Source organism: Callospermophilus lateralis, chromosome 11 (genome assembly GCF_048772815.1).
Source record: "Callospermophilus lateralis isolate mCalLat2 chromosome 11, mCalLat2.hap1, whole genome shotgun sequence".
Lineage (NCBI taxonomy): Eukaryota > Metazoa > Chordata > Mammalia > Rodentia > Sciuridae > Callospermophilus > Callospermophilus lateralis.
The window spans coordinates 33,657,622-33,684,736 of record NC_135315.1 but is presented as its reverse complement, the minus strand read 5'-3'; the positions used below and the strand labels follow the sequence as shown (position 1 = coordinate 33,684,736).

Below are 27,115 nucleotides of genomic sequence, written 5' to 3'. Positions count from 1 at the left end.
CAGTAGTAGAGTGCCTCTGGGTTCAAGGTCAGGTGCCCCTCCCCCTCCAAAAATAGCCAGCCTCAGCAACTTATCAAGGCCCTAAGCCATTTACTGGGACCCTGTCTCTAAACAGAAAAATACAAAAAGGACTGGGGATGTGGTTCAGTAGCTAAGTGCCCCTGGATTCAATCCCAGGTACTAAAATAATAATAATAATAATAATAATAATAATACCCTGTGTTTGATCCCCAGCACCACAAAAAGAAAAAAATTATGTAAGTGCATATGAGTGTGTATGTATACATACATAGAGGAAGATGAAACAAAGAGTGGTAAAAATCTGATATCATCTGGAGAATCTAGGTGAGGGGTATATGAGAGTTTTTTGTACTATTGAGACTCTTTTTTTTCTTTTTTAAGTTGTAGATGGACACAATTTCTTTATTTATTTTATGTGGTGCTCGGGTTAGAACCCAGGGCCTCACACATGCAAGGAAAGCGCTCTACCACTACGGTAAAACCCCAGCCCCTATTGAGACTTTTTTTTAAATATGGGTTTGAAATTATGTGAAAATAAAGCTACAGGAAAAAATGGCAATAGTCATAAAAATGTTGCTAAATTCTTCAGCTTTCTCTCCAAGTTATAAGCTATTGCAAAATCTCTGTTTCTCAGAATATTATTTTCTACCAAATATTATTTGTTGGAAATAAGATACCTCTGATCTAGAAGTGATATGGGGAACAATGAGTTCCCAGCAGATGGTAGGCCCTGAAAAATGTGGATAATTCACACTGCAAACTGTATATCCCATCACCAACGATGCATCAACCAAACTTTTAAAAATATAATACAATAGTATACACTATCTCCCCCAACCCCCCACCAGTTCTGGGGATTGAACTGAGGTATGCTTTTCCATTGAGGTACATCCCAACCCTTTTTTTATTTGTTTGTTTTCATCATGAGACAGTTTCTCACTAAATTGTCCAGGTTGGCCTTGATCTTGAGATCCTCTTGCCTCAGCCTCTGGAGTTACTGGGATTAAAGCCATGTGCCACTGCCACTGGCAAGAATGAAGTATCTTAATACTTTCAGTAAGTTTTTTCAGTTCAGTTTATAAAGGACTATTTTAATGGTTTGTTTGAATTATAATATCTCAATTCTAGCACAATTTGATGGATCTGCATTGAGTAGGTATTTGCATTTTTATAGTAATGAGGATTGAACCCAGGGATTCTTTATCACTGAGCTACATCCCCAGCCCTTTTTTAATTTTTATTTTGAGACAGGGTTTTGTTAAATTGCCCAGGCTGGCCTAGAACTTGTGATCCTCTTGCCTCAGCTTCCCAAGCTGCTGGGATTACAGGTGTGAGCCACCAGGACCCAACATGTTGTCTATTATTATTTTTTTTAATGATTAACTATGAAAGGCTTAAGACAAAATTTTACATATTGGGGAAAAAATGTAAACTTCAAAGATTTTTTTCATATTTGTCTACAAATAGAAACATTTGCTTATATCTGAATTCCTTACTTTGATGTACTCATCAATTTTGAAAATTATTTGATAATGATAGGGAAAAGTATATTTTCCAGTAGAAAATAATGTTTTAGCCCAGTTTCTAGAGCAAATGCAAACAATTACACCAAACTGTGTACTGACCACTGAGATACTCAAGGATGAGGTAGAGTTTTCCACCGGTCTGAAAGGCATAAATTAAATCCACAATGAAGGGATGCTTTACTTCCTCCAGAATATTCCGTTCTGCTTTTGTATGAGCTGTATCTTTAGCATTTCTTACTATCATTGCCTAAAGGAAAAGAGATGAACTATAAGAACAAAATAGTGAACATTTTTACTCTATAGTAACTGGAAATCTATTTTGTGCTTTTCTAACCAACATGGTATGGTTCCTACTAGAAACTGAGATGGGGTAATAAAACACATTCACTTCTACACATTTGAACTAGTTAGGGTTTTTTGCAGTAAACATGTAAATGAAACCTAGAGACACATTTTCTAAAAAAAATTTTAAAAAAAACCTATAAACAAGATTAAGTCTACTCATATATTCACTAACTGTTACTACTGTTTACTATGCAGCAGGCTCTGTGCCAAGAAAGCAGAACTAACAGAAGGAGTGCCCTATCCACAGGAGCCCAGAGAATCAGGGAGGAAAGTGAATTCATTGGACATAAACATACAGCATTATTGGTGAACAGGGCAACAGCATCTGACCTGGCAAGAAGTCTTTTTGGAAGTTACAATACCTAAACTATACTTTGAAAAGTTATTAAGATAAAATATAGGGGCTGGGGTTGTGGCTCAGCGGTAAAGTGTTCGCCTAATTTGATCCTTAGCACCACACAAAATAAAAATAAAATTATATCCAACTACAATTAAGAAATAAATATTTTTTTAAAATGTGGAAGGTGAAAAAAGCATTCCAGCCAGGTGCGGTGGAGCACACCTATAATCCCAGCAGCTTGGGAGGCTGACATAAGACAATCATGAGTTCAAAACCAGCCTCAGTAACTGTGAGGAGCTAAGCAACTCAGTGAGACTCTGCCTCTAAATAAAATATAAAATAGGGCTGGGGATGTGACTCAGTGGTCAAGTATCCCTGAGTTCAATCCCTGGTACCCACCCCCGCAAAGGCATTCTAGTGCAAAAGAGGCTTGACAGGACAGAATGTGCCTGAGGAATCTATAAATATTTCTGTATGGTAACAAGTGGTTAGAGATTAGGCTGGAGAAGTAGGCAGAGGCCAGAAAATGGCTTTGGCATCTAAGCAAAAGTATTGGAATCTTATTTTAGAGTCAAAGAAGATATGTTAAGATGAGTTAAATAATGTAATGTTTGGCTTTAAGAAAGTGCTAGTAGTGGCTGGGCACAGTGGTGAACACCTGTAATCCCAGCAGCTCAGGAAGCTGAGGCAGGAGGATCACAAGTTCAAAGTCAGCCTCAGCAACTTAGTGAGGCCCTGTCTCTAAATAAAAATATAAAAAGGGGCTGGGGATGTGGCCCAGTGCTTACGGACCCCCGGTGAAGGAAAAAAAAAAAAAGGTGCTAATAATGGTATGGAGTTTTAGTGAAGAAATGAGACTAGTTAGAACTTATAGTACAGGAAACTAAGAAGATGAGTAACTAAGAAAATCAAAGTAGAAAAAGAAAAAAAGAAAGGCTAAAGGTATATCAATTGTATTTTCTGAATAATTAGATAAAAACAATGATAGCCTAGTTTCTGTTTAAATGATAGAAAATGGTATCAGTCAATAACAGGAAACGGAAGCGGGGCAAAAAAAGTTTTGGGAAAATAATGTACTGTTTGGACACACTAAGTTGAAGTTCTAGTACCCTAATGGTACACCTCTAGTAAGATGGGAAGTAAATACACAAGGTTATTAGTTGCAACATTACTTGTAACAGTGAAACACTACAAACTTATTCTTAAATTTATATTCGTAAGCCCATTCTTAAGATATTGGTTGAAAACCTATAGTATCTACACAAGGTATTCTTCAAAAGCTATAAAAAGAATAAGGAACACTCTATTATAGCAAGATACAAAAGAGTATATGAGCTGGGTATGGTGGCACATGCCTATAATCCCAGATACTAAGGAAGCTAAGGCAGGAGGATCACAAGTTTGAGATCACCCAGAGCAACTCAGAGAAAGACTGGCTCAAAAAGAAAAAAAAAAAAGCGGGGTGGGGACTGACAATGTAGCTCAATGGTAAAGCACCCCTGGGTTCAATTCCTAGTACCCAAACAAAAAAAAGTAGAGAGCACCTGTATGAGTGTGTATGTATAATGCTGTCCTTTCATGCAAGAAAGGGAAAATAAGAATCAGATATGTATCTGCTTACACCTGTAAAAGTGAACATAACAAAGACATACCCGAAGCTAGTAAGAGTGGTAGGTCAGGAAAGAGACTAAGACTTTTGAGTATCCATTTTTCCTGACAAAATCAAATATTATAATTATAGACATCGTGATTTCTGAAACATATTAATGTTTTACACATTCCTAGAATAAAATATCAACAAGGATGGAAATGGAAAATAAAACTGAATGTGACAGAAATGCATACATTTAATTGAATATTATGCTGATAACTTTACTTAAGAAAAAGAAACTTAACACTAGGCTGCACACACTTGATAATATGTGAATACAAAAAACATTACAAAGAAATCTTAAACCATACTTAGTATGCTTATAGCTTAGTAACAATATCGGTATTGCAATTCTCTTTTGTGTGTGTATGTGTGTGCATGCAGTGGTGGGAATTGAACCCACAGTCTCTCACATGAGGGGCAAATGCTCTACCACTGAGTTGTATAATAACTGTATTATGTAACTGAACAAATGAGTACTTTTATTGATGTTGTTACCAAGGATGGGGATGTAGCTCAGTGCTAGAGTGCCTGCTTAGCATGTGTGAGACACTGGCTTCAATTTCCACACTTAACAAAAAAGGACTAAGGGAAGAATAACTCTATAAAACTGGACTCGAATTAGGGTGGCAATATGAAGATATGGTTTTAAAAACAAAACAAAACAAAAAACAATTTCCTAGCTCTGTCTACTAAAAGAGTCACTTTAGTAGCAAGAAACATAGCTAACATGCAGATATTGGTTTGTAAATATCATTCTTTGCCAAAAGAAACCAGAGACCTTGGAGAAATGGATGATTTTAGGCTGGAGTCATGAAAAAGTTCAAGGAAAATCTAAAGAACTCTATTATACCAGAAAGTAAGGTACTGCTCAAAAATTGATGTGGATATAGTAAAAGCACAGAGAAGCCCTTTGAAAAGGGATCTCATTAGTGAAATTTAGGACAATTTGAGAACCAAAAATAATGATGACAAAAATAGGTAACACATTGAGATGGAAATACAAGTCCAAGTCCAGACTGATTCTCTCTCTCTCTCTCTTTTTTTTTTTTTTTTTTAAGACCAGGTCTTGCTGTTACAAAGGCTTGTCTTCAATTCTTGGCCTCAAGTGATCCTCCTACCTCAGCCTATCGAGTCACTGAGACTACAGTTGCACACCACTGTACCTGGCTTTGAGTCTTAAAAAAACAAAGGGAAAAGTACTTCTTAACAGACAAATCACAAAATAGAAAACTATAAAAATAGAAAAGTCTCTCACCAGGCACAGTGGCCCATGCCTGTAATCCCAGTGACTTGGGAGGCTAAAGCAGGAGGATTGCAAGTTTGAGCAAGGCCAGCCATTGAATTTAGTGAGACCCTATCTCAAAATAAAAAATAAAAAGGGCTGGGGATGTAGCACAGTGGTAAAGTGTCCTTGGATTCACCCTGCCCCCCAGTACTGGGGGGAAAAAAAGAAAAGAAAAAATTTTTAAAAAAATCTTCATCTTATAGTCACTACAGTAATATTTGAGTTGGGCAAGAAACAAATGATTATAAAATCACTAGGTAAAAGATTATTAGGGGCCAGGTCTGGTGGTAATCCCAGCAACTCTGGAAGCTAAAGGAGAAAGACTGCAAGGTGGAGGCCAGTCTCAGCAACTTAGTAAGACCCAGTCTCAAAATTAAAAATAAAAGGCCTGGGGATGTAGCTCAGTGGTAAAGTGCCTCTGGGTTCAATCCCCAGTAATTCCTCCCCCCATAAAAGAGTATCAGGGGACAGGAAATTCACATTATCTTTAACAATCATCCCATAGAGCACTTACTAGTTGCAAAAGGAAAAAACTATTTGTACAATGAAAAATCAAATGAACACTGTCTTAACCAAGTGATCAAACTTAGCTTAATCAAATAATAGAACAGACTGACATAATGTGCCTCCTAAGTCCATGCATGAAAACACAACGGAACCTATGTAACAATCTTCCAAGAGGTGATTAACCAATTTAAAATGTTATTTTCATGAGGAAATGATAACTCTAAGTTAAGGGATATTCTGTAAAATAACAGGCCTGGATTCTTAAAAAAAAAAAAATGTCAGTTATAAAAGATTAAAAAAAAAGTGGGGGTGAGAAGTGACACAACTAAGAGGGAGGGAGGAAGGGAGGAAGGGAGGGAGGGAGGGAGGGAGGAAGGAAGGAAGGAAGGAAGGAAGGAAGGAAGGTAGGTTGAGAGCTAGGTGTGGTGGCACATGCCTGTAATCTCAGCTCTCCGGAGATTGATGCAGGAGGATAGCAACTTCAAGGCCTATCTCAACAACTTATTGAGACCCCATCTCAAAATTATATTTATAAAAGGTCTGCAGATGTAGCTTAATGGTAGAGTGCTTGCCTTGTGTTGAATACCAAGAACTGGAGAAAAAACAAAAGGATGAGAAATGACTCCAAAGTAAATTAAAGAAGAGAGGATAATTCAATATAATGTGTGAGGCTTGATTAAATCATGGATATTAAAAACAAAACAGTTATAAATTATGTCAGTGAGACAACTGGGTAAGTTTGAATATGGACCAGATATTAGAAAACAAATTGTATATCAATGTTAAATTTTTCAAGTGTGATAATTGTAATGTGGTATCAAAATGCCCTTACTTTTAGCAGATACATATCAAAGAATTCAGGGATGAAATGCTCTGATGTCTTCAAACAGCTCTCAAAATTATACAACAAAAATTAATTAAACTTAAAAACTTAAATAATCATAAATACTTACACATGTGTGGGGGCAGGGAATCAAGGAGGGACAGCTGACTATGAAAATATGACAAAACACAACTGTGATCACTGCACTATTCTTGGACTCTTTAGAAAGTATGAAAATTCTCAAAGATACATTATTTTTGAACTGCTTAGAAGGTTTCAATTTTTTAAATAAGCAATTACAGAAATGAGAAGCCAGGGAGTAAGATGCAAAAGTAGCAAAGTAGAATCACAGCAGTCAAGGGAGCTGACTTTAAAATGCTGTGCTCGGGCTGGGGTTGTAGTTCAGCAGCAGAGCGCTTGCCTCACACATCTGAGGCACTGGGTTCGATCCTCAGCACCACATAAAAATTTTTAAAAATATAATAAAGGTATTGTGTTCATCTACAACTAAAAAAATATTGGGAAATAAATAAATAGATAGACAGACAGATAGATACTGTGCTCTAAAGCTTCAATGCAACACAGCAATAAATTAAAGATGAACCAACTAAAGACCACTGGACTCAGCAATGGGGAAGTCAGTGATGACACAGGGGATAAAAGTTTAACTGAAATAGTAGAGTTATAAGTCACAATACAGTGAGTTTAAAAAAAAAAAAAAAAAGCAGGGGCTGGGGATGTGGCTCAACAAAATAGTGAAGACTCCCAGTATGATAAGATGTGGATTTTGAAGAAAGGAATTAGGAGGGGACTTAACTATGAAGTCAAACCTTCATGAAAACAAAACATGGAGATGGTAGATAAACAGAGAAAGAGAGTGGTATAGGCTTAAATCTCAAAGGAGAAAGGGTTTTGACCAAAGGGCAGATGAGCAATTTTAAGTAAAAATTTGAGAATGTGGTTCAGTGGAGCACTTGCCTAGCATGCAATAGGCCCTAGTTTGATCCCTAGCACAAAATGGAACAGAACAAAACAAAGTGTATCCATTCTTCCCTTGAATTACATTGTAAGTAAAGTAAGAGGCAGAACTACATGTCTCAAATGGAAAATCCTAATATCTAGTATATATCCTGGAATATAGAAGGTTCTTAATTAGTTCAATAAAGAATGGGAGAAGAATGGCTATTCACTTTTTAAAATATTTTTTTAGTTGTGGATGGACCTTTATTTTATTTATTTATATGCAGTGCTGAGAATCGAACCCAGTGCCTCATACATGCTAGGCAAGTGCTCTATCACTGAGCTACAACCCCAGCTCAGAATGGCCATTCTTGGGAACCACAAACGTTTGGTCAAAGGTTCTAAAATTAATAATGCTTGTATTATATATTTTGCTTCCAGAATATATTTTTGTTTCAATCAGGAGGGTAGTGACATGGTTGTTTGTAGCCCTTTCCTCAACATTCTACCATGAGCAAATATCCAAATAAGACCGTTCCTGTAAGAAGTAAACAATTTGATTAAACCAAGCAGAATGTCCAGTTGCAAGCAACTCAGTTAATATAACAGGACATATGGTTCTTCTCTGATCATCCTTAAGGCTAGGAAGAGGACTTACAACATATGCAGGTCAGGGAGGTTAGTACTATCTCCAGAATAATAATAAAATGGGAAGGAAAAACCTCAAAAGGAGTCTACAGTCATCTAATCTAGGGATTTAGATATAAAAGCTCTGGACTTATAACCCTAAGTAACCTCTTCACTTTCATTATTTTTGCTGTGAGCTTGTTTTCAAGGACAACCAACAAGGAAGGAGATGATATCTGATCCTCTAGACATGCTTGGGGGAAGAAACCCTAGGAGTGGGAAGGAATAATAACCAAGTAGGAGGGGTGAGAAGCTTATATCTAGATACCTGTGCCCCAAATTCAGATTTTCCAATATGCTACCAACACCATCACTGGGAAAAAAACCAAAATATTTTCTTCTTTTCAATAAGATACTTCTTCGAGAAACATATTTCATTCATGTATAATTATGTCTAATATGGACAGCCCTGTTTATCATATATGAACAAGTAATATATCAAAAGGAATGGATTAAAAAAGAAAGAGAAAAGGAATAGATTACTTAAGAATCTTAATGGGGGATGGGGAAGAATGACAGAACTTTGGATTGTGCAGAAGGGAGTGAGGGGAAAGGAGGGGGTGTGGGATAGAAAGGACTGTGGAATGAGATGGACATTATTACCCTAAATACACATATGATTACACTACTGGGGTGATTCTACACCATGTTCAGCTAGAGGAAGGAGAAGTTGTGTTCCATGTGTATAATATGTGAAATTGCATTCTACTGTCATGTATAACTAATTAGAACAAATAAAAAAATCTTAACCAATACTTCCTCCAACACTTCTAAAACATTATTATTCTGTATCTAATATGTTTTACAGATTAAAATTCACTAAACTCAAATAATTCCAATATGAATGCCATATAGCACCTACTTCAAATTGAGGATTCATTTACATAGCTTAAATGAAAATCAGGAAGGAAGAAAAAAAAGACCAAAATAATACAAATTCTGTAATTTGTTTTTTAAAAGTCTATGATTTTTTTGTGGGAGTAGAGGAGTGCTGGGGATGACACCAAGGGACTCAAGCATACCAGGCATGCATGCGCTCTACCTCTAAGCAACACACTCCCAGCACACTGATTGTCTTCCCCATTCCCCATACTGAGGATCAAATAAAGGACTTCTCATGCACTAGGCAAGTACTCTACCATTGAGCTACATATCCAGTCCTTTTTTCCTTTTTGTTTAAAAAAAATTTTTAAGTTGTTAATGGACCTTTTTAACTTTTTTTTTTTTTAAACATGTAGTGCTGAGAACCCAACTCCATGCTTCACACACTATGCAAATGCTCTACCACTGTGTTATGATCCTAGCCCCCCCCCACATTTTTTTTTTTTTTACTTTGAGACAAGATCTGGCTAATTTGCCCAGGCTGCCTTCAAACTTGCAATCCTCTTGCTTCAGAATCTGAAGTAGATGGGATTATAGGCCTGCCCCACTGAGCCCAGTGCATTGACTGTCTTGAGGCTTTTATTTTAAGATAATAGACACTTTTTAGAAATCAGTCCCATACAAAAAGAACAAGAAACTGAACATAATTATTCCATCTGAAGTTAAACTAGGAGACACAAAGACCCTATGTCTCAAAAAGTAATGACAGAGTATGGATAAAACAATGGTCTGTGACTGAGTAGACTGGGGTAAGATCAAACCTAAGTACCTGTAAAGAACAAGATACAAAAAAGTTGATTCCATCTATAAAAACTTAAAAAGTTTCAAAAAATAGAGGCAAAAATATTTTTAAAAATTAGAGGCCAGGCTCAGTGGCACATGCCTGTATACACAGCAATACCGGAGGCTAAGGCAGGAGGATCACAAGTTTGAGTCTAGCCTCAACAACTTAGCAAGACCCTCAACAAGTTAATGAGACTATGTCTGAAAATAAAATATAAAAAGGGCTGGGTGTCGGAGGATGGGGCTATAGCTCAGTGAAAGAGCTCTTGCATAGCACGTGTGAGGCCCTAAGTTTGATCCTTGGCACCACATAAAAATAAAAACAAATAAAATAAAGGCATGCTATCCATCTACAACTACAAAAAAAATTTTTTTTTTTTTTTAAAAAGGACTGGGGCAGGGCTGGGGTTGTAGCTCAGTGGTGGAATGCTTGCCTCATATGTGTGAGGCACTAGGTTCAATCCTCAGTACCAAATGAAAATAAATAACATAAAGGTATTGTGTCTGTGTACAACTAAAAAAAAAAGGCGGGGGTCGCCAGGGATGTAGCTCAGTGTAAAATGCCCCTGGGTTCAATCCTCAGTACAAGAGGAAAAAACATTAAGGGTATTAAAGACAACAGAAAGCCAAAAGTAGAAAGCTAAAAATCTGAAAGTCTGTATAAGGAACAGATAAAGCAAAAAGATTCGCATCCCTGCACTAAACAGGGAGCTAGTTCTAGGAAAGTATGCTCTCCAGGGAAAAAAAAAAAAGAGTAAAGAATAAGATATAGAGTGAGATACTAAAGTAAAAGGTGAATTTAGTCAAAGTCTACAAGTCGAAAGGTGAGCTCTCCATCTCTTCTCTCACCCAGTTCCAGAAAACTTTATAAAGACAAAAAGAATGGAGGACTTTCCCCAACTGATATGCCTCAGAAAAAAAGACTTAAAGGCATTATTGCTTGGAGGTTCTTAGTTAATTAACAGCTAACTATTTTTTTTTTAACAGTTAACTATTTGAATTCCCTACAATGAAGCCTACACATAGAACTTCAGATCAGCTTTTCAGAGTGCCACTCTTTTTTTTTTTTTTAAGAGAGAGTGGGAGAGAGAGAGAGAGAGAGAGAGAGAGAATTTTTTAATATTTATTCTTTAATTCTCGGCGGACACAACATCTTTGTCTGTATGTGGTGCTGAGGATTGAACCCGGGCCACACGCACGCCAGGCGAGCGCGCTACTGCTTGAGCCACATCCCCAGCCCCAGAGTGCCACTCTTAAACAGGAACAATCAGTGAAGGATACCAGGCATCTAAAGAAAGCCTCTAACACGGACATGACAGATAAACCAAAGTCAAAACAGAAACTCAGAAAAGACACAACACATGGAAGAAAAGACAACTTAAAAAATTATATGTGACTCAGTGGTAGAGTGTCTGCCTGGTATGTATAAGGTCCTGCGTTCAATCCACAGCACTACAAAATAAATAAATAAATAAAACCTCAGCTGGGTGTGGTATGGCACACCTGTAATTCCAATGGCTCAGAAGGCTGAGGTAGAAGGATTGCAAGTTCAAGGCTCACCTGAGCAATTTAGCGAGACTCTAAGCAACTTAATAAGACCCTGCCTCAAAATATAAAGCAAAAAGGGCTGGAGATGTGGCTCAGTAGTAAAGCACCAGCTATGGGTTCAATCCCTGGCACCATAAACACAACAACAACAAAATAAAAACAAAAACCTCAGAAGGGGCTGCAGATGAAATGCAGTGATAGAACACTTGCCTACAATATGGGAGGATCTGGGTTCAATCTCAAAAGAAAAAACAAATAAAAACCCTCCTCAGGGGGATAAGAGAAAATAATGTTTTCATAAAACAGTTTTCTATAAACAGAAAGCAACAAGGACTGAGTGTGCTGGTGCATGCCTATAATCCTCAGCAAGAGACTGAGGCAAGAGGATTCCAAGTTCAAGGCTGGCCTGGGGAACTTAAAAGACCCTGTATCAAAATAAAAGGGTCTGAGATACAGCTCAGTGGTAGAGTATTCCTGGGTTCAATCCCTAGTACCATACCCACATACACACACAACACAATCAGTGCTAAGATTGATCTCGCAATAGTTTAGAGTAGAATGATGATTAACAGAGACTACAGAGAGTAGGATGGAGGGAGGGATAGGGAAAAGTTGATTAAATGGTATTTACTCATTTACAGATATAGGAGCAAGAAGTTCTGGTGTACTACTGCACAATAAGGTAAATATAGGTAACAATAATATATTATACATTTCAAAAAGTTAGAAGAGCCAGGGGTGGTAATATATAGCTATAGATCCAGCTACTTGAGAGGATGAAGCAAGATTATTTGATCACAACTGAGCCCAAGAGTTTAATCACCCCACCACCACCACTGCCACCACCACCACCAAAAAAAAAAAGAGTTAACAGAACTTTTGAGTTTTCACCACAAAGAAATAACAAATGTTTGAAGAGATAAATATGTTATCTGGATTTAAATATTATGCAGGGGTGGGAATGTAGCTCAGTGGTAGAGTGCTTGCCTAGCATGCACGAGGCCCCGAGTTCCATCCCCAGTCCCACACATATAGACACACAAGTACAAAGGTATAATAAAGAAATTCTCGAACATTCAATATTCTTTTAAATATTTTTTTAGTTGTAGATGGATGCAATACTTTTTTTTATGTGATGCTGAGGATCGAACATGTGCTAGGCAAGCACATGAGCTACAACAGCAGCTCCAAACATGCAATATTTTTTTTAATGTTTACCATCATATACCCTTTTTCAAGGTGCTAGTAGCAGAAGGAAACAAGGCATAACTAAGAAAAAGAATCATATGGGATCCAGAAAACAGGATCCAATATTGAAGGAGCCAACAATCAATTCTAAGGACCATAATGAAGAGACAGTAATAACAGGTCTATCCAGAGACCTACCAGTCCAGATGAAAACAGGGGAATAGAAGGTTTCTAAAGAGAGGTCTTTAAGAAAATAAATGGAACTGATAGATTATCTAATAAATCAGCCCAAATCCAAGACTTCAGGTGTTTCAAAGAGTTGTTGAAAGGTGTGAGAAGACATTAGTAAAATCAAAGCAAATGGAAATCACCAAAATGGCTAAGTGACTAGACTGCTACCACACAATGAATTCATGATAACTAGCCAAAACTCTACTTTTAAGTCTAGTAAATCTTCACCACTTGGTTTATTTGTAAAGAGTATATTTACAGTAATATACTGACATTGACTCTTTCTTTTTATTCAAACCCCATGGCGGGGGTGGGTGAGGGGTGAGGCTGAATATTTATTTATTTATTTTGTGTGAACCTGGGACCTTGCGCAAGCCAGCAGAGCACTCTACCACTGAGAGTCCCCAGCCCCTAACATTGACTCTTACAAAATTATTTCTCTAGGCTAATGCCAATCATTGATGTTCTTATTTCAATTCCCTAAGCCTTTTCACATTATTCTACTCAACTAAAAACACTTTCTAATATCAGGCATTTAAAAATAAAAAAAGTTACACACACACACACAGTCAAAGAAAATGAACCAAAATGAGAGGATATGAAAAAGGGAGTGAGGAAAAAAAGAAATTAAGATCCTTAGTTATTATTATTTTTTTAAATCTTTATTTTTTAGATGAAGGTGGACACACAACATCTTTATTTCATTTTTTCGTGGTGCTGAGGATCGAACCCAGTGCCTCACGCATGCTAAGCGCATACTCTACCACTGAGCCACAACCCCAGCCCCAAGATCCTTAATTATTATAATAGGAAGTCAACACATAATTCTAAAACTGAACTAAGAAATAGCAGTATATGCTTATTACTTAACAATATGGACACTAGTCATGTGTGATGGCACACACCTATAAACCCAGCTACTCACTGAGTAGATGGATTTTAAGTTTGAGGCCAGTTTGAGCAATTTAGTGAGACCCAGTTTTAAAATATTTAAAAGGGGACCAGCAGGACTGGGGCTGTGGCTCAATGGTAGCTCACTTGCCTGGCATGTGTGAGGCACTGGGTTCAATTCTCAGCACCACATATAAATAAATAAAATAAAGGTCTATCAACAACTAAAAAAATATTTTAAAAGGGGGGGCGGCACTAGGGCTCGGTGTAGTGGTGTACACCTTTAATCCCACCTGAGACAGAAGAATCTTGAGTTCAAAGCCAGCCTCAGCAACTCAGTGAGGCCCTAAGAAACTCAGCAAGACCCTGTCTCTGAATAAAATATAAAAAAGGGCTGAGGATGTAGCTCAGTGGTTAAGCATCCCTGGGTTCAATCCCCAGTATCAAAAAACAAAAGGGGATGGGGTGGGCTTGGGATGTAGCTCCATTGCAGAATGTTAGCCTAGACCTGAGTTTAATACCTAGCACACACACCCCCCACCAAAAAAAAAAAGAAAAAGAAAAAAAGAGACCAAAAACAGCTAGATTTACTTCAGAGAACTGAAAGTGCTCTCCTTTCCACACTCACCAGGCAGAAATAAAACAGGAATAAAAGTAACAAAACAGACCTCACTTTCCAAGAGGATAATTATTAGAAATAATTCCTCCCATCCTTTGGTGCTAGAGATTAAACCTAGGGCCTCATGCAAGCTAAGCACATGCTCTGCCACTGAGCTACAACTTGAGCCTCCAGAAACACATTTGCTTTTTTTCTTTTTTGGTGGTACTAGGGATTGAACCCAGGGCTCCCTACATCCCAGGCAAGTCATCTACCACTGAACTATCTTTTCAGTCCTTAGAAATACATTTTTCTGACTGAGAATTCAAAGTCAAACTTTTATAGCAATAAAAAACATTGTGTGGAGGGAAAAAAAGTAGGAGGAGGGAATCACCTTTTTAAGCACCTTCATGGCAAATATTTTCCCAGTATTCGCTCCTGTTACTTTTCGTACTTGAAAAACCTGAATAAAGAAATAAAAATTTGTGTTATTAAAAGCCAAATTATGTGAGTCATGCTCCCTTACTTGCTATTTATATGAAACAATTAACACAATAGTTTATATTGTAAAACTTAGCACCATGAAGTAGTATGGGCAAAAATGATCAGCTGGAATAGACCATATTTTAAATTTTACTAGTGAAATCTGTTAAACATGGAACTTTCTTGTTTGTTCTGCTGCCATCTGTTGGCAATGATAGAAAGTGACCATCTAGTGATGAGAACTCTGTGCGACTTTAATACACAAAATCCCAGTTTACTTAGAATAAATTATAGTCAGAGTTTCCAAAAGCATAACAAACTCAAAAATTATAAAATACTTCATAAATATATTCCAGAGATGCCACTGTTCTTGTTTCATATAAAACTATTTAATAATAGTTGATATGGAATTGCCATTTACCCATTCCATTAAAAAATAGGTAGCTATAAAACATTTTCATGCAACAGTTAAAATATATGAATTTGAAGTGCATGTGCTACACATTCAGAATGGTCAAAACATATGATATGTCCTTAAGCTAAAGAATAAACTACACATGTCACATTTGGCAAAAATTAATACTTTATAATAATATAAATAATTATTAAAACCTAATCCTAACCAAGATGTTACCTAAATTCTGTCTCTTGAAATAAAATGACTGGATGTAAGTTTTATTGGACAGAACACCTAAAGGTGAGGTCTTGCCTACGGCAAAACTATTATAGTAAAATTTCGTCTGCTTTCTTATTTTTTCAGTTTCCCTAACTTGATTTCTCCAGGTAACTGCAAATCAAAGAAAATCAATTGAGATTAAGAGATCAATAACAGATAACTTAATGGGCATGCCTTTTGAAAGTAAGCAGTAGTTTGTAAAGGATACTTATACAAGGTATCATTTAACTAAAGGAAAGAATCCATCTTCTAATACTAGACTTTGCCTGGCACAGTGCCTACTTATTTAACAAATACTAAGCATCTATTATGTGGCAGATTTTTACCTGTGTGGTAGTAGCAAGAAAGAAAATGGAACTATTTACATCCCTCAAGTCAAACCATATTCTTTGCTAATGGCTAACAAAGATTAAAGATAACTGCTAGAACAAGGGTATAAAAAGCAATCTAACCGACACAGACAACAGCTCTCATTTCAAAAATACTTCCTACCTTTCCATAGCCCCCTTTACCAAGTACCCGAAGTAGCTCAAAACATTCTGGTCTGATTTTTTCTGGCCCTCTGTTCACACTAGTTTCTGAGATTTCAAATTTCTCACAATGTTCCATGCCACTGGGAAGAAAAGCACAACCAAAAGTAAATTTGCAAAAAGTTAAATTATCTTCGTCACATTGTTAGCAAGCAATAAGAGAAATGGAATCCAATTAAGTAAAAGGAAAAAAGTACACAACAATAAAACTAGTTATCTGTGCTCTAAGAAAATTGATGATTTAATGACATGGCAGGTCATTATCAGGGCGGGCTGATAATTGTCTATCTGCTTGTTCACAGAATGCGCCATCACTTATTTTCATACCATGAAGCACCTCCAAACTAAGAGAAATTAGAATAAGTTTATTAAGGTGACAAAGGAAAAAATTTTCTAGTTATTCAAATTTAGTTAAATACTTATTCACATTTAGATTTCCTAGGATCTTTCAAAACCTATTCAATTCAAAATGTCCATGAGAAAAGGTATTATATAACACCATTTGTCAACTTCAGCCGAAATCAAAGATCTTTCAAAATTTAAGGGCTGGGGATGTGGCTCAAGCGGTAGCGCGCTCGCCTAGCATGCATGCGGCCCGGGTTCGATCCTCAGCACCACATACAAAAAATGATGTTGTGTCCGCCGAAAAACTAAAAGAAATAAATAAATATTAAAATTCTTTCTCTCTCTTTTTTAAAAAAAAAAAAAAGAAATTTAAAATTAGTTCATCCTTAGGCTACAAAAATTCTTGCTAATAAAATTTATCCATGGCCAGGCATGGTGGCACACACCTGTAATCCCTACAGTATGGGAGGCTGAGGAAGGATAATCACAGGTTTGAGACTATCTTGGGCAACTTGATGAGATTCTGACTCAAAATAAAAAATTTAGCCAGCATGGGAGCACACAACTAATCCCAGCGGCTCAAGGCTGATGCAGGATGATCACAAGTTCAAAGCCAGCCTCAGCAACTTAGGGAGACCCTAAGCAACTCAGAAAGGTCCTATCTCTTAAAAAATATATATAAAACAAGGATTGGGAGCCCAGCACAATGGCACACACTTGTAATCCCAGCTGCTCCGAAGGCTGAGGCAGGAGGATCACAAGTTCAAAGCCAGACTCAGCAAAAGTAAGGCACTAAGCAACTCAGTAAGACCCTGTCTCTAAATAAAATTAAAAAAAATAGGGCTGGGGATGTGGCTCAGTAGTTAAGTACTCCTGAGCTCAATCCCTGGGAACCCCCCGCCTCACCACAAAAAAGGGCTGGGGATATGGTTCAGTGTTTAAGTGCCTCTGGGTTCAATCCTTGGTACCAAAAAAAAAAAAAAAAAAAGAGCTGGGGATGTAGCTCAGTGGTAGAGCACCCCTTGGTTCAATCCCCAGTACTGGCACAAATAAATACTCCAAAAGAGGTGGCAATTGTGTCTGTCATTTATGTTTCCTATATGAGTGATCTATATTCTCAATCTCCTATCATACCAAAGCTTTTTACCTGAGGGTCTGGTGCAGATCAGATTAATAACCATACTCACTGAATACAGCTTGTTTAAAATGATTTAAGACTGCATGAATATGTTTGAATGATGTATTAAAAAAAACTAGACACGTTTGATTTTTTTATACAAATTTTTCAGTGAAAAAATTTAGATTCACTCCATACACCATGAATTTGAATAAATAGCTTTTTATAAAAAGTTATACATAATATTAAAACTCTGGGGGGCTGGGGATATAGCTCAGTTGGTAGAGTGCTTGCCTCATGAGTGCAAGGCCCTGGGTTCAATCCCCAGCCCCAGCACCTGGAAAAAAAAAAAAAACAACTCTAGGTATGTTATTATATTGATCAGATTTTGGTGCCAAACTCAATAAACCAAGTCTATAAGAATGACTAGATATTTAATAACAAGTTACTGGAATCACTTGATGGCTATGAACTAGAACTAATATAACCTACTTGAAGGAAAGCACAATGAAAATCTTTTCATATAAACTTACAGTTCATATGGTCCAACTCCCCCATGGTCCATGCTTTCATTTAACTGACCCTGAAAAATATGTTAAAAATTTTAGAAGTAAATAATCACATACACATAAAATTAAAAAGTTTAATGTTTTATCTTATAACTGAAAAAGAATTAAGTAACTAAACCATCTTAAAATTTTTCTATACTTTAATAATCAGCAAATATGGTGGTGAACAAAATAAAGTACACAATACTATGGGGGCTTCACTTTCAGTTTTTTTTCTCTTTTAATTTCTTCCTCCCCTCCACATTTTTCACTTTTCACATTACAACTATACTACAGAGTCCACTCAGTCATTATTTCAAAACAAAATCAATTAGCATTTCCTTCAAAAATGACATATATCGGTCTGGGGATGTGGCTCGAGCGGTAGTGCGCTCGTCTGGCATGCGTGCGGCCCGGGTTTGATCCTCAGCACCACATACCAACAAAGATGTTGTGTCTGCCGATAACTAAAAAAATAAATAAATACTTTAAAAAAAAAAATGACATATATCTATTAAAAATATATTCGTGTGCATGATGAAACTGAAGGCATTACATTCTGAGTTATTAAATCAAATTATTCACACAAAGTGCTATTCTGCTATGCTTCTGTCAGGAAGACTAACACAATGCTCTGAACTAAGTCTAAGATAATCACAACTAGTCTAAGATATGTAATGTACAATAGAGCTAATCAGGGAAAAATAATTAAGCAATGTACTCAAATATTTAGGATTCATGCTGGCCATTCTGACTACAGAGTAAATGAGTATAAAAATTTAATTAACCTTATATGCACTAGTAATGAACAATCCCCAAATGAAATTAGGAAAACTTCATTCACAATTGCATCTATAAGAATAGCTTAGAAGCCTGGTGTGGTGATGCACACCTGTCATTTCAGTTACTTGGAAGAATGAGACAGGAGGATCACAAGTTTCAGGCCAGCCCTGGCAATTTAGCAACACCCTGTCTCAAAAAATAAATAAAAGGGTTGGGAATGAAGCTCAGTGATAGAGCACTCCTGGGTTCAATCCCTAGTATCCCTGCTCCCCAAAAATAATAGCTTAGCGGCTATCTCAGTCGAAGAGGGCTTGCCTAGCATGTGTGAGGCACTGGGTTAGATCCTCAGCACCACATAAATATAAATTAATAAAATAAAGGTATTGTGTCCATCTACAATGAAAAATATTTTTAAAATAGCTTAGAAAAAAATGTGTCAAAAGTGGCAAGACTAGAACAGTGAAAAGTATAATATAGCTGGGCACAGTGGCACACATCTGTAATCCCAGTGACTTGGGAGGTTAAGACAGGGGATTGCAAGTTTGAGGCCAGCCTCTCAAAATAAAAAAATAAAAAGGGGTTGAGATGTAGCTCAGTGGTAAAGTGCCCCTGTGTTCAATCCCCAGTATCCCCCCCCCAAAAAAAAAAAATTATAAAACATCACTGAGAAAATTTTTTAAAGATTTAAATATTCCCTGGGGTGATGTATGCCTATAATCCCAGCATCTTGGGAGGCTGAGGCAAGAGGATTTTGAGTTCAAAGCCAGACTCCAAAATGGCAAGGAGCTAAGCAACTCAGCAAGATCCTGTCTCTAAAAAAATACAAAATAGGGCTGGGGATGTGACTCAGTGGTTGAGTGCCCCTGAGTTCAATCCCCAGTACCAAAAACCGAAAAGAAAAAAAAAAAAAATCTAAATATTCCTGTTTAGGTTCCTTGTTTATAGATTAGAAGACATAACATTGTCAAGTCACAATACTAACCAAGATGGTCTACAGAATAGATTAAATCCTATCAAAATCTGAGGTTCCATTCTTGAGGATGTAGACAAGTTGATTCTAAAAATCATATAGAAATGCAGGGAACCGGGCTAGGGTTGTAGCTCAGTGGTAGAGCACTTGCCTGGCCCATGTGTGGAACACTGGGTTTGATTCTCAGCACCAAATATAAATAAAAAATAAAGGGCTGGGGTTGTGGCTCAAAGGTACAGTGCTCGCCTAGCACATGCGAGGCCCTGAGATTGATCCTCAGCACCACATCAAATTAACTGAATAAAATAAAGGTATTGTGTCCAACTACAACTAAAAAATATTTTTAAAAAATAAAGATTTTCCAACAACTAAAAAAAATGTATAATGTTATATATATACATACACATAAATATAAAATATTATATATTAACGAAATGCGAGAGACCCCCAAAAGCCAATACAATCTTGAAAAAGAACAATGTTGGAGGACTAACACTTCTCAATCTGAAAACTTAGATGGGTGTGGTGGTGCATGCCTGTAATTCCAGCAATTTGGGAAGCTGAGGCAGGAGTATTCCAAGTTCCAGGCCAGTCTCAGCAAGTTGGTAAGGCCCTAAGCAACTCAGGGAGAACCTGTCTCCAAAAAAAAAAAAAAAGGTGGGGGTGGTGGTGTTGGGAATGTGGTTCAGTGATTAAGTGCCCCGGGGTTCAATCCCCAGTATCAAAAAACAAAACAAAACTTAATACACAGCTACAGCAATCAAGATAGTAGAGGCAAAGGACAGACATATGGATCAATGAAGTAGAATTGAGAACCCAGATATAAATCCTTTCATTTACAGTCATTGATTTCGACAAAGATGCCAAGAATATTCAGTTTGTTTTTCAATAAATGGTGCTGGGATAACTAGATATTCACATGAAAAAAAATAATTTGTATCCTTACTTTACAACATACATAAAAATTAACTCAAGATAGGTATGAAGGCACATACTTATAATCCCAGTCATGTGGGAAGCTGAAGCAGGAGCATTGCAAGTTGGAGGCCAGTCTCAGCAATTTAGTGAGGCCTTAAACAACTTAGTGGACACTGTCTCAAGAAAATAAAAAATAAAAAGGGTTGGGGATGTAGCTCAGTACTCAAGTGCCTCTGGGTTCAGTTCTCAGTAACAACAATAACAACAACAATAACAAAAACTCTCAAAATGGATCAAAGATTTAAACATAAGAGATAAAATGCAGAATAAACACAGATGATGATGAAGTAGGTAATGATTTCTTAGATCCATCACTAAAAACACAAATGATTAAAGAAAAAGAACTGATCATCTAGATTCAATGAAAATTAAAAATCTTGGCCTTCAAAAAATACCATTAAGGGCTGGGGTTGTGGCTTAATGGTAGAGCACTTGCCTAGCATTGTGAGGCATTGGGTTTGATTCTCAGTATCAAATAAAATAAAGTAAAAAAGGTCCATCAACAACTAAAAATATTTTTAAAAAAATACCATTAAGAAAGTGGAAAAAGTCAGGCACAGTAGTCCACACCTATAATTCCAGCGACTCCAGAGGCTGAGGCAAGAGGATTGTGAGTTTGAAGCTAGCTTTGGCAATTCAGCAAGACCTATCTCAAAATTAAAAAAAAAAAAAAAAAAAAAAAAAAATGGGGGTTGGGGGTACTGGGGATTTAATCCAGGAGCAATTTACAACTAAGCTACATCCCCAGTCCTATTCATTTTTTGAGATAGGGTCTCATTAACATGCTTAGGGCCTCACTAAATTGCTGAGGCTGGCCTTGAACTTAGGATCCTCCTGTCTCTCAGCCTCCTGAGCCACTGGGATTATAGGTGTACATCACTGCGCCTGGCTCAAAATTAAAAAATTTAAAAAGGAAAGGGGGACTGGAGATATATAGTTCAGCGGTAGAGCACCTCTGAATTCAATCCCCCAGCACCAAAATAATAATAACAAAATTAGCAGCAGGAATTCAGTTATTGGTATAAAATACAGTTTTAAAATGAAAATTACTGAATAGTCATTTTACACAAAAGAGTTATCACTTTAGAAAAGGCTCTAAAAAATCAGAAGTCTTCAAGTTAAAATTTTAGAACAATTCCAAAGACATTTAGGCTAATATATCTTTAAAGTTATCAGTATACAGCCAAGATACAGTTATCAGTATACAATGAAACTGGTAGTATTCTTAAAGAATAGACATTCAAAAGCCTAAAAACACAAAATTTAGTCATAACTTGTTCATGGCGTAAACTTACTATCTTAGTCATAATTTGCTCATGTGTGAACAACTCAGGATGAAGTGTAAAACCAGGATGTATATGTTTCATGACTGAACTGATGCAGTTATTTCTATCAAGTTGAAAAATAATTCTCACAGTTTCAAATGTATACAATTTTCGAACAGAAGTGATATGAATGGCTATGGTTAGTTTCTTTGGTCGCTGTTGCTCCATATAATCACCTCTGATGGCTTAAAGACAAAAGACTAACTTCTCCTAGATGTGATAAAAGTGGTATTACATAATTGTTTTTTTTTAATGTCCATTTTACTTAATTCTAAATTAAAGACCACAGAGTAGTTAACACAGAACCATTACTTTGAAGCCACCTCATAAGATATGCCCTTTGGCTATGTTTCATTTCCGGAGCTGGCCAGGCCTGTAACACCACCTGCATCTTTGCCTATAACTTCTACCCGTTACCTTCTAGGGCAAAGGCACAAAAGGTGTAATTCTTTCTGCTCCTCCTTTAGAAAAGTCTCACACCAGAACAATGAAGCTAACACTATATAATACACACTAAAGACATTCTTTCACAAGAAACTATTCAGAATTTTTTCTGCTCTCTTAAGCTTTATGATTCATCCAATACTTTTTCTGTGTGCCACTATGATTCACAAAAAAGGTACTATACAAGATACACTGTTTCAAACTACCCCACCAGAATGACTATTTACAAAGTTTTAAATTAAAAATGTATACAAATTCAAATTAATATGCCTATACCCAATGAAAGAGAGTAGATTTTATAAAAGTTTAAATAAATTATCCTTAGTCCAGATATTTGTTAAATCAATTATCCATGGTTGGGATATAGCTCAGTGGTTAAGCACTTGGCCTAGCATGGGCAAACCAGGGGTTTGATTACCAGTGCACACAGGCACACACACTCTACAAAAGATTTTTAGGAAATCAATTATCTACTTGTCTGAATGTACACATATACTTATGAGATTCAGTAATCCAGATGAACCGGGAGAAAGGGATAAACCTTGCCCAAAATCTCAGGTTATTTAAAAATAGTTGCTGCTTTATGTTAATTACGTATTACAAGACAAGACAATTACTGATGAGATTTTTTTCTATAATTTTCAAAATCATGAATATTTAAATATATACTACCTAGTACTTAGTTTTTCAAAAATATTAAACATTCTACTCAATAAAAATATGATATCCCAATCTGAAACTTGTATAGTAAGCCTCTATGATTATTATAATCCCTGGTACCTAAAAAAAAAAAAAAAAAAGAAAGAAAAAAAGGGCTGGGGATATGGCTCAGTTGGTAGAGTGCTTGCCTTGCTTGCACAAGGCCCTAGGTTCGATGCTCAGCATCACACCCAAAAAATAATAATAATCCCCCATCAAAACTCTAACCCATTGGTTTTAATATACACTATTACATTCCTCTGGGTGTTCAATCAGGGTTTGTTTTGTGTTTAATTAGATAACAGACATTCTTCTACTTTATCCATAAATGCATCAATTCAATCTCTTCATCATTTAGTCTCTGAAAATTTAATTAAGCATGTAAAAACCTATACTTACAGATTCACTCAGTGTAACATATCTACAAAGGCATATAGGATCAATGATTAAAAGAAAAAAAAAAACCTGATGTTACAGTTCTAAAAATACTATAACTGCATTTATAATTAAGTTTCTAGGTATGAATGAGGGTAAACTTGAATGATTAGTTCATTGCCAAGGAAATGAATAGTACCTGTCAGTACTGCCATGAATCAGCTAACCTTTTAATATACCAGGATATTTTGAGAATATTTAACATTTTTTTCATGTAACCCTCATTTTACAGAAAGGTGTCAAAGATTAGACAACTTACTCGAGGTCACATTATCAATGAGTATGGCCAAAATTCACTTTTGACATACCACAAAGAGGCAAAATATAACAAGACTAATAAATGCAATGAAAAATCTGTGCAATGAAATTTGCTGAATGGAGTGAGAATACACCACTATATGATTGTAGGCAATCATCTCTCTAGTCTATGCCTCCATTTCCTTACTACAAAATGAAGAAGTGAGGCTACTCTGATACCAAGGTTAAAAGGTTTGCATAATAAACCAAAAGGAAATATTTGAAGATTTTCTAAGAATCTAAACTCTACCCATATTTCAGGTTAAAAAAAAAAAAACCCTTTCATTTTAAATTTCAGAGTACTCTGTATGCCACTGAATCTCTTTGGGTTACCAACCCAATCCCACTCCAACTCTCTTCCCTTGTCCAACTTGAGGAGCCCCTAAAGCAAAACAAACTCTTAGTGAGGGGTGGTGGTACATGCCTGTAATCCCAGCAACTCAAGAAACTGAGGCAGGAGGACTGCAAGTTCGAAATAGCCTTGGCAATTTACCAAACAACTTAGTGAGACCCTGTCTCAAAAAAAAAAAAAAAAGAAAGAAAGAATAACACTCAAAAGAAACATTTTCAACTCCAAAAGCACTGCTAAGAAGTTAGCCAATCCCAAAAAACCAAATGCTGAATGTTTTCTTTGATATAAGGAAGCTGATTCATAGTGGGATAGGGAGCGGGAGCATGGAGGAACAAGCGAAATCTAGATAGGGCAGAGGGGTTGGAGGGGAAGAGAGGGGGCATGGGGTTATTAATCATGGTGAAATGTGATGATCATTATTATCCAAAGTACAGGTATGAAGACACAAATTGGTGTGAATATACTATGCATACAACCAGAGAAATGAAAAATTGTGTTCTATATGTATAATAAGAATTGCAATGGGGATTGGGGTTCTGGCTCAGTGGTGGAGCACTTGCCTAGCCCTGGGTTTGATCCTCAACACCACGTAAAAATAAATAAATAAAATAAAGGTAATGAGTTCAACTACAACTAAAAAATGAATACTTAAAAAAAATAACTGCAATGCTTTCTGCTGTCATATATTAAAATAAATAAGCAGCACTGCTAAGTAAGATATTTTACTGAAGGCTCTCTCTCAAAATCTTTTGCTCTTAATTACCTTTGCTTTTTTTTTGAAACTTCCTCTTCCTAAAGTAATGGCCACATTTCTTGGCTTTTCCATTTTTTCTGGTCCCCTCTACCATAACCTATCAGAATCTTATAGTCCCCCTCCACCACATCCTATCAGAATTTTGCTATGCTCATCAAAACAAAAGCCCAGGAGTAAAGCTAACCTGTAACACTTAGTGTTTCTGAAACACATTTAGAATGTGAGAAGAAAAACAAAGTCCCCGTTCATATAGGGAATCTTAATACAATAGTGTACTTTCAAAGGAGGATAAACCTGTAGTCTGGAAAATCGGTTCAACTAACAAAGACATAACACATTCTTTCTATCTAGTTTTCTCCCCTGCCCTACTCCACAGCCACTTCCATATGGAACCAATACAACAGAGTATATTAAACATAGAAAGTAATCTTGTATTTGTTTCAAGCTGTATTTAGTGTTCACTATGTCCAATTAAGAGGCTAATTAGAATTCCATACAAAATATATCAGTTTAAAAAAAATTTCTCAATACCCACCTTCTAAACTGTGTGACTTCGATTGAAACTCATTTGATTATGAAAAGAACAGTATTATTTTAGCCCACTTAGTTTCATGAAGTGTTCAAAGTTCTTTACATATAGCATCTCAATCTTTGATCAGCAGTAGGACACAATTTACTTGCCAGAGGAGGAAAATTGGGGGTGAGAAAAGAGAAAGGAAGCCCCTTATGCGGTTACAGCAAACATCTGACAGCAGTCATAAGTTACATATACACAATGGAATTTGGGACCTAAATTGTCATGAGGTTAACTTTGAAGACCGTTTGTCCATAATCAGTAATAAACTACATCATTTTTGCACTGCAGGTGCAATTTGCTTTTTCCCCATAAGTATCTTAGAAAAATTTATATTTCATAAAGAATAACCAATAGTATCACAGCAAAGGTAAAATTGAGACGTGCATTAGGAAAAACAACTCTAAATTTAGCACCCTAAATTACAGCAAGGAAAGTCCTCACACCACTATTCACAAGTCTCAGTTCAAGCAATTTATTTTTGGCAAGCCAAATCACAGCTGTCAACACTGGTTTTTTCCCACCCCAAAATTACATAAATTATTCTGAAAAAAAAAAATACAGACATCTTCAACTAGGAGGAAATTAAGTTACAAATGCCGTGTGTCATTATAGATACTTTAAAAAAAAAAGTCACACGGAAGGGGGTTTAAAAAAAAAAAAGGCAAACAAACAAACCCTGGAAGATGCAGCAGAGCCCCCTTGCTCCCGAAATAAAACTCCTGGTGGCTGTAACAGCAGCGGCAGTGCTACTCCCGACAGAAGTTTTCAGCTGTCACTTCTAACAGCTGAGCGCTTCCTAGGAGAGAAGCGACAGGCCGAGAAGAGAGGTGGTTGTGGGAGGTCTGAAGATTTAATACTTGAAATCTTACACTCCGAGGGAAACCCTTCCGCGCTTCACCTGCACTTACGGGACATTTAGCACCCCCATCCCCCAAACACACGCTCACACCACCCGTGCCCCGCCACACTCAAGTTCAACAGCTCCAGAAATCGACCACGCGCCCTTTTCTCCACCTCTCTACAGACAGATTGCTGGGGGCTCCGCTGATCTAGGGATAAGGGCGCGACCTGCACCTGCGAGCCCCGCAGAGGCCTCATACCTAGGGCCAGATCCTCCCCGCCAGGTCCCCTGCGCGGCCGCGCGGCGCCTCAGCTAGTCCAGGAGACTACTCGCGCCCCCCAGGGTCTCCGTGCTCTAGGACACGCCAGGCTTCCTGGGCCCGCGCCGCCGCCCTGGCCCTGTCACCTCGGGCCCCCCGGGACCCCGGGCCTCACCCCCTCCTCCAGCTCATCCTCAGAGCCTGCGTCCTCTGGCTGGTCCAGGTCTATGTCAAACACTCCTGCCATGTCCTCAGCTTCCCTGTCTCGGAAGTCAGGCGCTGGGTAAAAGCCGTCCCGCCTCCGTCGTCGCCTCATGGGCCCGGACCCGCCGCAGCCACAGCCGCCGCTGCCGCCATCACCGGCTGCTTAGGCTTAGTGCGTCTGCGCCTAGGCCCCAGACTGGCTCTTCAAGTTCAGCGCTAGAGCATGCGC

The 27,115-nt window shown here is 37.3% G+C and overlaps 1 protein-coding gene and 1 non-coding gene across 5 annotated transcripts in view; one reads left to right on the top strand and one right to left on the bottom strand.

Moving 5' to 3' along the window:
- The window catches only part of Rps6kb1 (ribosomal protein S6 kinase B1), a 46,907-nt gene extending 19,830 nt beyond the window's left edge, over positions 1-27,077 (bottom strand). For 3 of the 4 annotated variants that reach the window (XM_076871086.1, XM_076871089.1, XM_076871090.1), the window contains exons 1-5: positions 26,858-27,077; positions 17,954-18,003; positions 15,921-16,041; positions 14,664-14,732; positions 1,647-1,794 (exon numbers count right to left, since the gene is read on the bottom strand). In XM_076871086.1, coding sequence (XP_076727201.1) covers positions 1,647-1,794; positions 14,664-14,732; positions 15,921-16,041; positions 17,954-18,003; positions 26,858-26,998 — 529 coding nt within the window. In that variant the 5' untranslated portion in view covers positions 26,999-27,077. Of the gene's footprint in view, positions 1-1,646; positions 1,795-14,663; positions 14,733-15,920; positions 16,042-17,953; positions 18,004-26,257; positions 26,341-26,857 lie in introns of those variants that run through there. The other variant, XM_076871087.1, reaches the window with a different exon arrangement.
- On the top strand, positions 17,681-17,756 carry Trnam-cau (transfer RNA methionine (anticodon CAU)). Its single transcript has one exon. It is a non-coding gene; the product is annotated as a tRNA-Met (tRNA).
- Positions 27,078-27,115: the final 38 nt, after the last annotated feature.